Raw genomic sequence first — 12,362 nt, 5'->3', positions numbered from 1 at the left:
CCCCCTGGCGCACTCTCTCTAAAATAAAGAAATGCATCTTAAAAAAATAAAAGTGTGTCAAATGAAAAGATACACATCTTTAAACATGATGTTATCCACGCCAAACACGTTTGCAGAACTCTTAGTCCATTCAGGCTGCAATAACAACATCCCACAGACCGTGACTTACAAACAACAGCTCTTTCTCGTGGTTCCGGACGCTGGGAAGTCCAAGATTAAGGCCCGAGCAGCTTCGGTGTCTGGTGATAGCCTGCTTGCGGGTTGTGGGCTGTCAGCTTCTCGCTGCGTCCTCACGTGGTGGAAGGGGCAGGGGAGCTCTCTGGGGCCTCTTTGATAAGGGTACTAATCCCATTCACAAGGGCCCTACTCTCCTGACCTGATCACCTCCCAGAGGCCCTACCTCCTAACCTTGGGAGCTAGGTTCCACAAAGGAATCTGGGCAGGGACACATTCAGTCTATAGCAGCAAGCGACGTGGCAGGTAAGGCAAGCAAGACACCCAGGCCACACAATGTGAGGAGACCCCGAGAGCGAGGTCCCCTTGGAGTTTGTACTCCACATGCCTCTCTTGTTCTGGCCCGGCTCCATGCGCTGTCATTTGTCATTTAGGATTCAAAGAGAAAAGCAGTGAAATTGGATTGGCAAGGTAGGGCCGGGCGGGGGTGTCTTTGAACGTCACTCAGTGGGACTGGGGAGCCACTGAAGGTTCATGAGCAAGAAGGGAGATGCCTAGAATGTGCTGTAGAGGGAGGGCAGTGAGGAGGGTGGGCTGGTGCAGGGGCCGGGCAGCAAGACTTTCCTAACAGGCCAGGCTACAAGTAGGGAGGCAACACCAGGAACCAAACGGGATTATCTTGTAGGATGCAGTATGGTGTGAAAAGAAGTTTAGGAGTTGGGTTCTGGAATCAGATTGTCTGAGTTTAAATCCTGGCTCTTGCTTATACTAGTTATGATGCTGGGCACGTGGTTTAACCTCTGTCTCTCTCTGTCACAGTTTCTTCATCTGTGAAATGGGCTCACAGCAAGGCCCACCTATCTCCCAGGGTGTGGTAGAGATTCAGCAGGGCCTTCTCTGTGAATAGTGCCTCGGGACACAGGAACCCTGAGGACTGTGGTGGATGCGGAGGGACCCCAGGGTCACCAGCACCCGCAGAGTTAAGCAAGCGCTGGAACAGTACAGATTAAAATCACTTGGGCTCTTTTAAATGCCCCCAAACCAAGGCCACACCCCAGACCAATTAAATCACAATCTCTGGGGTGGGGACTGGGCATCAGTATTTTCTGGAACCTTCCCAGGAGTTTCCAATGTGGCGCCAAGCTTGGGAACCATTGCTAATCTACAACCTTGTATGCCTGAGGCCTGAACTGGGAGAACTGACCTTGAAAAGACACAAACAGGCAACCATTTTGTAGCTGGAGGTGAAGCCAGATGGGGATGGGGGGTGGCAGAGTGTGTGACCCCGGGGCCCAGCTAGGGACTCCTACTATGGCTCCAGGGGACCTTGCCAGCCGGGCAGCGACAGGCACCCCCACCCCCAGGCTGGGAGAGAGCCCGCTGCCTGCCCCCGCGGAGGACTCCCAAGCAGGAGACCAGAGCTGCAGCTCCGAGCCCGGGTTGGGCGCCAGAGGGAGCTCGTGGGGACACACCACGGCTCCATCCCTGCAGCTGGTTCAAACTGGTTTGGGCAGGGTGCGGCCCTGGCAGGCTGCATGCCAGGCCTCAGGCTTGCTGCCTGCCCCTGTGTCTCCCCAAGATCTGGGGACCGAGGGCAGGGCGCTGGGGCACAGCCAAGCTCCACTGAGAGGCCAGAGGATTTGAACACAGTCAGTCCCCTTTGTTGAAAACCATTGATGTGGCCTCCCACGGGGGTCCCTGGGTAAAGCCTGCAGCAAGAGGGAGCCCCTAAGCAGGGGTCCTTCTCAGACTTTGGCGTGCATCCGAATCAACGGCAGAGCTGTGAAGAGGCAGATGTCTCGCTCCCCAGAGATTCTGATTCAGAAAGTTGGGGGAGGGCTCCGGGCATCTGTATTTTTAGCAAAATGTTTCTAAGGCATAATCACACATTTAGGGGGGGAAAAAAAAAGAAAAAATCAACCCTGACAGCAAAATAACTGTTGGCTAGCCAACTCAGCCCAGGGTAGAAATCACTGAGACGCTGGTGAAGAGTGCAGATCGTTCCCAGACACCCCATCTCCAGGGCGAGGGGGGCCAAGCAGGCTGCACTTCTAGATAATATCTAGATAATATCCCAGGCCTTTTATTTGCCTTGCTTTTAATGAGTCATTTTGGGCATTCAATAGGGTTAACTCTGAGAGCCAACATCAGCAGAAGAAAGACAACGTTTCGGGTATAATTGAAACCCTGTTCATAAGCCTCCTGCATCCCCCTCCCCCACTTTCCTGAACGCAGCCCTCACCGTTCCCAGGCGCAGCTTTATACTTTTACCCCATATGGCTGTATCCATACACAACACAGAGTGTGGTTTTGCATGTTTTTAAAACTTTATGTTAATGGCAGCGTGCCCTACGGAGCCTTCTGCAACTTGTCTTTTTTTCTCTTTCTTTTTTTTTTTTTTTTCTTCTTAGCATTATGTTTGGTGAGTCTCATCCACCAGGGGAAGTTTGCTGAAGTCATCTGAAGTCAGTTCTGGGCTTTTCTGAGGGAGGGTCCCAGCCCGCCTGCAGGGGTGAGGGTCTGGGCTCGGTTCCTGGGTATCTGAGATGAGAGGAAGGGCTCTGAGCCTCAGAAAAATCACGACGGTAATGAATGGCCAAATTCAGGTTCCTATCAAATCCTTTACGAAACCCTCTGCGGCCCAAATCTTTGCCAAGGTTTTTCCAGAAAGCGACCCTGACCTGAAGGCCTGAACGTTTGGGCAGAGATGTGGAGACATGAGCGGGGGGCAGATGTGGAAGTGGGAATTGCAGAAATTGTAGGGTGACAGACCCCCCCCAAGACGGATCGAGCACGTGCTTACGCCCCCTACCGAGGTTTCCAGATACACTACGTTTAGATGGGGGGGGGTCCGGAGGAGGAAGAGAGGAACGAGGGGCGTCGTGTATATTTATTTACAACCCTAAACCCTGGGACAGTGTAACAAAATTTGTTACACAAATGCAACATAAAAAAAAAGACGTCATAGGAAAAAATTAGAACTCTAGACTTCCCTATACTTCTGCACCATTTTTAGGATTTTCCTCATTCGGATTGTTCTGGGGAGATGCCCCCCGCCCTCTTCGGCCTCTAGAGGGTCTACACAAGCCCCCAGGGGGGTGTGTGTATGGGGGGGGGTGTCAAACTTGGAGCATTTACGAATTCCCTGGGGAGTTTATTTTAAAAGCTGCTCCTGGGAGGAAAAGGACCGCTACACCCGGTTTCCCTAAATTTCCAGGACTCTCCGCTTGGCGCGAACAAGAGGCTGGAATTAGGGCGGCCTTGGGGGCGGGGGCTTCGGTCTTTAAATGAAAGAATCCCTTGGATGGCTGTTCTCTATGCTGGATGCCAGCTGGGATCACCCGGGGAGCTTTAAAAAGTACTGATCCCCCAAGCCCCACCCCCAGGGATTCCGGCTAAATCGGCGGGGGTGAGGCCTGGCTTCCGGGCTTTAGAACGCTCCCCAGGGCATTCTAAAGTGCTTTGGGGGCTGGGAACCGTGGCTCCGCCCAGATTCCAAGGAAAAGGGGTGGTCTATACTGGCGGTTCTCCAACTCGGCTGTATGTTGGAACCACCAGGAGAACTTCAAAAAGTACTGGTGCCCAGGTTCCAACCCCAGAGACTGTGTGCGCGGGACTTTGGAAGTTTTAAGGGTCCCAGGTGATTGCAATCTGCAGGCGAGTTTGAGCAGCTCTGCTTTACCAGGTGATGCGAGGGTCGGGCGCAGTGAGCGCCGCGCGCCACTGGGTGGCGCTGCCCACTCAGCCCGGCGTTCCGGGAGGCGCGGGGGGTCGCGGCCGGGTGCGCACCTGCCCCGCCTCCTCCAGGCGGGCCACGGGGCATGCAGCCGGTCGGGGGCGGGGCTCCAAGGCCGGGACGCGGCCACCGGCTCCCCGGCAGCCTCCGCCAGCTGGACCCTGTCGCGCTCCTGATGCTGCTCGTGGACGCCGACCGGCCGGAGCCCGTGCTCAGCGGGGCGCGCGAGCTCGCGCTCTTCCTGACCCCCGAGCCCGGGTCCGAGGTAGGGGACGGGGGATGGCGGTGGGGAAGGCGGGTCTCGGGGTTGGGGGATCTGGGCCCTCGCACCCCGGGGCAGGAAAGGGTGGGTGCGGCCCCCGGAGCCCGGGACCTGAATCCTTGGCGTCCCCGCCGCATCCTCTCGCAGCCGGCGCAGGGGCCCTAGGGCCCCCTCCTTTGCGGCGGGTTGATGCCTGGCGCCACCCAGAGATACGCGGCAGGTCGCACGCTCCCTCCTCCAGCCCACAAGGCCCCCGGGGGCCCAGACTCGCGTCGCATCCCGAGGGGCTCCCAGCATCGGCTGGCACGGGGAAGCGAGGCGCGCTCGGAGCTGCTTGCTCTTTGCCAGGCGGGGGCCCTGGGGAGGCCGCCCCCGGGTCCTGCCCCTGGGCCGGGCGCTCAGCCCGCTCCGCTCGGAGCCGAGAGCCAGAGGCCTGGAAGGAGGCGGGCAGGCTGCATTTGTGCGGGGAAGCCCCGGGGCCTTGGTCCTGCTGTTGCTAAGAGGGAAAATACCTCGTCTCTAGCTGTACTTTCTATTTTAAAAGCACAGAATAAAAAGTAGATCTGAAACTAGGCCCTTCATCTTCCAGCTGAAGCCAGTCTGTTAACAGTGCTGTGAACGAGTTATTTATCCGAGTCTGCCAGGAGTTATTTAAGGCTTGAATTCAACTCATTCTCTTTTTAAATCTCAAAAGCAGGACAGAAGTAGAGCAAATAAAGGGTGAGCGCCCTCTCCTCTTTCTCTGCGTCCCAAACTCCAGTCCCCAGAGATAACCGCACCAGCAAGGTGACTACCTCATTCCAGATGCTTAAAAAAGGCATGTGCAAATATGGGTATGCATATATATTAATAATACTGTGTGAGTTTTTATAAAACCCCACTTGATACTGTAATACTGTTCTGCAAGTTGCTTTTTTCCACTCAAAATAGCATAGACAAATGGGGAGTGACTGCTAATGATAAGGTCCAGGGCTCTTCAGGGTGATGAAAATGTTCTGGAATTAGGGGATGGTTGCACAACTTTGTGAATATACTGAAAACCACCGAACTGTACACTTTTAAAGGGTGAATTTTATGGTATGTGAATTACATCTCAATTTCACAAAATAGTGTGGACATATTTTCAGGTCAGAATTGTATCCATAAGAGCTATCCAATAGAAATAAAATCTGAGCCACAGATATGAGCCATTCATGTAATTTGAAATGTTCTGGGAGCCGCATAAAAAAGGAAAAGGAAACAGGTGAAATTAGTCTCAATATACTTAAAATAACAGTGTCTCCAAAATGTCAATCATGTTAACATGTAATCAATGTAAAAAATTTTAATGGGATTTTTACTTCTTTTTTTGTACTAGGTTTTCAAAATCGGGCTTTTAATTTTTTTATTTTTGAGAGTGGGGGGCGGGCAGAGGGCGAGGGAGAAAGAATCTAAAGCAGACTCCACTCCCAGCCCGGAGCCTGTCTTGGGGCTCGATCTCACGATCCCAAGATCATGACCTGAGCCGAAGTCAAGAGTTGGACGCCTAACCGACTGAGCCACCCAGGCAGCCCCAGATCAGGCTTTTATATTGAACTTGCAGCCCATCTCTGTTTGGACCAGCCACATTCTAAGTGTTCAATAGTCATGCGAGTCGGGTGGCTTCAAGCGTCTTGCAGAGCGCAGGTCTCCACCCTTCTTTCTAGTATTCCACAATGAAGTAACAATTACTCCTGTTTCCTGGTCTCATACGATGTGCTAGCCATGTGCCAAACCCTGCTCCCACTGACCCTGAAGGGGCTGTAATTTGTGACGTCTGTCCCCAGGGACGGGCGTTTGGGTTGTCTACAGTTTTTCATTGGTTTAAGGAACGTGAGCATCTTTCTCGTTCCTTCTCTCCCTTGCTCTCAGCAGAGAGATGTCATTGTGCCCAGCGGCTAAAGCTCAGCTTCATTTTGTCTCTATTAGGGGCAGCCTTCAAGAGAAACTGCGTGTATTAACTTCATTTTCTCACTCAGGGCTGTCTTTAACTCAGACACGGGCTGGCTCACACTCACTTGTGGGGGATGTAATGAAGAGCCCACTCCCTGTAGCTCTGTGCGGCAATAAACCCACTTAGAGCGCTGCCTGAAGTTTATTTACCGGAAGCAGCAGAAACTGCCGGAGCAGAGTCACTTCCAGCTCTACTTAAAGCTTAATTCATTAGCGGGTCCCTGCACTGAGGCTGTTTGCAGATGGGCCAATGAGCTGGAAAAGGGAGATCTGGTGTGGGAACAGGCCTGGACAGCTGGACCCTCCTCCTGGGGCCTCTTTTGGCTTTTAAATGGGTCCCTGACCAGCCGACTCCAGTCCTGGGGGGTCCTGGGGTCCCTAGTGGAGTAGGCCTGCGGCGTTCAACAACTTGAACCTCTACTGCGTGCCGGGAGCTGGGGGCAGCAGTGACACGCAGGGGCCCTGCTCTCAGGACACCATCAGGCAATGGACACGTAACACACAAAAGCTCTAGATGGTGATGGCAGCCCTGGAAACACACATGCAGTGGTGTGGTAGAGGGTATCTGTTGAGTCAGCAAGACAGGGGGTGGGGAGGGTCTCCCCAGGGAAGCCCAGGGACCTGACTGTGTTGGAGTGCAGTCAGGGAGGGCTTCCTTGAGGAAGCGCATTGTAGGCTGAGCCCCAAAGTGTGAATGAGAGCTGGCCAGGCTACCAGGAGAAAAATCACCCAGGCAGGGAGCACAAAACCCGCAAAGGCCCTGGGGTGGAATGAAGCAAGGTGCCCTTCGGGTTAGAAGAGCGGCAGGTGGAAGGGGGAGCCGTGCGAGGTTTGGTAACGAGGAGGGCAGAAGCCGTGCCCAGGAGCTCTGTCTCCCAGAATCGAGGTGCCGCTGCAGGGCGGTACGGTGACCTTGTTTGGCAGGTGGGTGTTTTACTGTTTCCGGTGCCTTTGGGGTTTTCTGTTCAACCAGTTTTTTGCGTGTTTTACTTTCTCTCTTTTTCTGGTTTGAACTTCCTCTTTTTGGGGGAGTTTCAGGGCGGTCTCCAGAAGCTGCTTCAGGACGGCAGACAAAGAGCTGTTTGCCTCTTGGGTGCACTCTCATTTAGGAGGACAGGGAGCTCAGACCACCCCCCCCCGCCCCGAAAGGCTGAGCGCTGATACCCATCCATGGGTGAATTCCTGGCCAGGCTTTTTCAGAATCCTATTTGGTTCCTCTGCTGGGACATGGGACAGGCTCGTGAGGTTCACGGCCTGGATGGGAGGAATCAGGCCCGCACTCTCAGGCCCAGGGTCTCTGCTTGAGTGAGCAGAGGATGATGGCAGAGAAAACACCTGGGTCTTTTAACCGCATGTGGACTAGATCAGGGCTTGCAAACTGGTGGCCCCCAGTGCTGAATCCAGCACTCCGATGTGATAGGATCTGTCAACATAGGGTTTCTTAAATGGAGGATTCTCATGAAAAACTCTGAGTTTCTGGTTTATTGAAAATATTAGGCAGTCTGTTGTTTCGTTTTGTTTTGAAGTATGCCCTATGCCCTACGTGGGGCTTGAACTCGTGACCCTGAGATTAAGATCACATGCTCCACCAACCGAGCCAACCAGGCACCCCTCAGTCAGTAGAACAGGTGACTCTTGATCTCAGGTTGTGAGTTCAAGCCCCACACTGGGCATAAAGCCTACTTAAAAAAATGAAATAAAATATTAGCTGGTCTGGTAGGTCTGGGTCCCTGTTTGCCACAGTCCCCACTCCTCCCTGTTGTCCTCCCCGTACCGAAGCTAGCATCAGCTACCATTTACCCTTGTGTTTGAACATTTGATTTTTCTGTTGTCATGTAGGGAAAAAACGGAACGACTTCTCCAAACCATGTGTTTGGACTAAAGTAGAAAAACATAAACTAGCCAAAGATGCCCTGGAGTTTCATGGGGAAAAAAAAAATATCAAAGAGGTTGTTTCTTTGTGAAAGCAAGGGATATTCTGTTATGTCCAACCTGCAAACACCATGTGCTTATGCCCCTCCCCCTCCCCCAGCATGTGTCCTGCCCTTGCGACCTGCTGGTCCGCTTTCGGCATTCGGCATTCACGTGGGGGACGTGCCGATACCCTGTCTCAAAGTACAGTTCTGTATTCATTTATTCCTCAGATCTTTATGGGAAGCCCGCTGTGTGCCAGGCACTGTGCTGGGTGGGGTACCAGGGAGAGGCCTGCAAGGCTGAGGGGGTGCCTGCCCTCAAGGACTGGCATTGCAGTGAGGGGGGTGAGCAGACGAGTCACGATCCAGCAGAGTGTCTAAACGGTGCTTAGTGCCGTGAAGGAGACAGCGGAGGGACAATGATGGACACTCAGGGACGGTTGGAAGGAACCACCAGGGAAAGCTCCAGCAACAGGTGCATGGCCCGAGGGGCAAACATGAGGAACAGGGAGTGGGTGGACCTCAGCGGCCAAGGGCGAGAGTGGGCAGGGCGAGACCAGGGCCTACGGCCATGGGGAAGACTGTGGATTCGATCCTGGGGTCCTGGCCGTGAGCAGGGGCGTGCTGGCCATCAGCGGGGGAAGCCGTGATCAGGTTCCCGGCCTCACGGCTGTAGGGCCAGAATATGTTGAAGGGGCTGGAGTGGCAGCAGGAGGACCACAGACGCAGCCGTCCAGGGGACGTGGACTGAGCTGGGCCCGTTCCCTGAGTCAGAACCTTCGGGGGTGTGAGGCGCCAAGGCCAAGGCGAGTACTTGAAGGGAGCGGCATCTCTCAGAAGGACGTTCCTGCCTTGCTGCCCGGTGGAAGGAGCCATTCCTGGGTCTGAACAACCTCTTCTCATAGGACGTCCGTGCTGTGGGGAGGGGTCAGCCCGGAGCCTCAGCTAACGGTGTCCGGTCTGGCTGACCCTCAGCACCTCCTGAGAAGCTTTAAAACAGAGAGGTTCCGAAAGATCGGGAACGACCTCAGTGCCTGTCAGCACGGGCTGGTTGAGAGCGCTGCTTCTGCACAGTGGACAGCTCAGGGCTGCAGAGTGAGTCGGCTCTGGGGGACCGTCCACAGCGGCCTGCAGCGCCCGGCTCCAGGGGAGAAAGGCGAGGTGCACAGAGGTGTGCAAGGTGTATCCGATAACTTAAACGGCAAAAAAAACCCCACACCTATTTCATGCATCTACAAATAGGAGAGGAGGTCAAAGCAATCTCCGGGGTGGGGTGGGGCATAGCCAAGATGAGAGGACTGATATAGGGCCTGGTACCCAAACTTTGCTGAACCCTGGAGTCATCTGGGGATCTTCAAAAACTCATGCTGGTTTCTGCCAGCTGTACTGCCACCCCCACCCGCCCCCGGCCCCAGGTAGTCTACTTTCACTGGGGTGGGTGCCACCTGAACCCCAGCATTCCAAAAGCTCTCCAGCAGGGTCTTAAGCCTGGAGTGCCCTAAACTGATGGGTGTGTTGGAAAATCAGTGTTGTTGCTGATCATGGGGGCCACCTGTGAACAAGGCCCAGGGCTGGGGGTCTGGGCTGGTAAACACTCGCCTGGGGATTCTGATGGCCAGCCTGCTTCCAGCGGCAGCCCCACGAGGGAGCCTGTCCGTCCTGCCTGCTGCTTCGTCCACAGCACTGAGTGACTTCGTCCATATCATTAAAGAAACATCCTCTATGGCTGTGTAGACTCCCCCAGTCCTGCTCCTGCCCAGGCCTCGTGGTGGGGGGGACGCGGGCTCTGAAGCCACTTGGCCTGGGGTCAGATCTCCGTCCTGTGCTCAGTGCCCCTCTGTGCCTCGAATGCTCATCTCATGCAGTGATTGGGGTCTGGATGAGCGAATCCACAGGAAACGCGTGGTGTGGGGTCTAGCCCGTGGTTAGCTGCCTGAACATCAGCTGGAATCGCTCGCTCGCTCATTCAGGTGTTTTTGGAGCAGGGGCTGGGTGCAGACACCTTGCCAGGTGCTGGGTGGGAGAATACGTGAGAGACACTTTTGTCCTTAGGGACAGAGCAGGGGTGGGGGTTCATGCACGATAATTGTTCAGTAAGTGTTCGGCAGTGGGAATTTCGGCCCTTTCAAGCCCTTCACTTGTGCCGAAGATCGTGAGCTTCCACTCGCCAGTGCGGCCTCGCGGAGGCCCGGAAACCCGGTGTTCCCTCTTTGGACTGCGCGAGGCCGACTGTAGATTCTGGTTCCTGGTTTGCAAAACACAGTTGCTGAGCCCACAGTCCAAATGAGCCACGAGTTCGTCTAAAGTTGCCTTGGGTTCTGAATTTATTCCTTGGCGCAAATGTGTTGGAAATTTGGCCTGGGAGTTCTTTTAAAGTGAACTGGTGTTGGTTTTGCTCTTAAAATAAGTTTGGTTTTAAAAAATAAAAAGTGGGGGCACCTGGGTGGCTCAGTTGGTTAAGCGTCTGCCTTGGGCTTGGGTCATGATCCCGGAGTCCTGGGATCGAGCCCCCCATCGGCTCCCTGCTCAGCGGGAAGCCTGCTTCTTCCTCTCCCTCTGCCTCTGCTTGTATTCCCTCTCTCGCTGGCTCACTCTCTCTGTCAAATAAATAAATAAAAATATTTTTAAAAAAACATAAAAAGTATATGCCCATGTCACAAAATTCCAAGGTCCCCGTGGTCAAGGAGTGGTGAGGGAGCTTCCTCCCCCCGCTGTTCCTGTCCGTGTGCCCTCCTCGCAGGCAGGACAGGTCCCTCCCGTCCCCACCTGTAGCACTTCCCTTGGTGTGTCCTGCCTCTTTCACTCAGCGTGTCTTGGAGACTTTCCCACGTGAGTACCTAGAGGACGGCCGGAGTGTCTCTAGCTGCTCGACAGAACCGCCTTGTCTCTACCACGGTTGAGGCAGCCATCTCTCCCCTGCTGGACATTGAGGCTACGTGGCTTCTTTTACTCTCGCAAAGCCTGTTGCGGGAGGAGCTGTGCACACGTCATTTGCATTTGTGCAAATATGTCTGAGGGAGAGAGAACCTCGTGGGGGAATTCCTGGACCCAAGGGTAACTGCCTTTTAAATTTTGGCTGCTGTTGCCAAAGGAACCCTTTTAGAAACCAGGGTCAGGACAAGGGTAGAGGAGAGTGGTGTCGCTTTCTGGACACTCGAACCTCAAGGTCAAGGATCCCTCGAGACCTGGATGGGAGCTCTTGTTTGCCCCGTTTTGGGGCCTGAGAGGAAGGAGCTCCCGTGTCCCCTCTTTGGGAAGTGGGTTGTCTCCTAACACGTTGGGTCCTTCCTGGTAGTTCCACTGAACGCTGTCTGGAGAATCCCTTTGTCTGCCCTGCACAGTCCTTGTCCCTGCTGGCCCCAGCTCCCGGGGGCTTCTGACCATCCCTCCAGCCCTTGCATCCGTGCACAGAGACGAGGCGGCTGTTTCTGCCTCCTGTCAGGCTGGGGGAAGAGAGGACACCGACATTAAAAAGACCTTTGCTGTCATCTGAAGGGACCACCATGACTGCTTTGGGAGAAGAAGTGACATTCTTGTTTGCGTGCCCAGGGCAAGGGCAGGCCCCGGTCCTTGGACTGCTTCTTTCTCGCCCCAGTCGTGTACTGGGGACCCTGGCCCCACCTGGCTGGAGGAAGCCCCGGGGCAGGGGCAGGGGCAGGGGCAGGCGGCAGGCTTGGCACCAGCAAAAGCCATAAAACCCACCCTGGAACCCCGTGTGGCTGCAGGTGACGTCCTCTGGCTGGCACCGTGATGTGATTCGAAAAATGCGAAGTGGTTGCCGAATTCTAAAAAGGGGGAGTTTTCTCACAAAAAATCCAATGTGTGCCTTGTCCAAAAGTGTTGCAACAGAAGGTGTAGGTCTTCAGTGGCCCCGTTCCTGGCCTGGCGGAATGGACCTCGTGGTTTCCTAGAAGGATTCTCATGCACGCGTGCGTGCGTGCATGCGTGCGTGTGTGTGTGTAAATAGCGTTATCACAATGTAATGTATATACCACACAATTAAAGTGTACAACTCAATGGGTTTTTGTTTATTCGCAGAGTGGTGAAACCATCAACCCGAATCCATTTTAGAACATTTTCATTACCCCCAGAAAAACCCTGTACCCCTTAGCTCCTCCTCTCCGACGCCCCTCATTGGTCTACTTTCCGTCTCTATAGATTTGTCTGTTCTGGACAATTCATATATTCATATTCATATATGTTTGTGTTGTTTTTTTTTTAATTTTTAAAAAAGATTTATTAGCATGAGTAGGGGAAGGGGCAGAGGGAGAGAGAGAAGCAGACTCCTCACTGAGCGCAGAGTCTC

At 54.1% G+C, this 12,362-nt stretch overlaps 1 protein-coding gene across 3 annotated transcripts in view; it reads left to right on the top strand.

The window, feature by feature from the left end:
- Positions 1-3,940: 3,940 nt before the first annotated feature.
- BCAS4 (breast carcinoma amplified sequence 4) overlaps positions 3,941-12,362 on the top strand; it is a 54,907-nt gene continuing 46,485 nt past the window's right edge. Inside the window, exon 1 of one of the 3 annotated variants that reach the window (XM_034641024.1) lies at positions 3,941-4,175. In XM_034641024.1, the coding sequence (XP_034496915.1) occupies positions 3,996-4,175 (180 nt within the window). In that variant the 5' untranslated portion in view covers positions 3,941-3,995. The remainder of the gene's footprint in view (positions 4,176-12,362) is intronic. The other 2 variants (XM_034641026.1, XM_034641025.1) reach the window with 2 other exon arrangements.

This window comes from Ailuropoda melanoleuca, chromosome 13 (genome assembly GCF_002007445.2).
Source record: "Ailuropoda melanoleuca isolate Jingjing chromosome 13, ASM200744v2, whole genome shotgun sequence".
Taxonomy (NCBI): domain Eukaryota; kingdom Metazoa; phylum Chordata; class Mammalia; order Carnivora; family Ursidae; genus Ailuropoda; species Ailuropoda melanoleuca.
The sequence above is the reverse complement of the archived record's forward strand: the minus strand, read 5'-3'. Positions and strand labels throughout refer to the sequence as shown.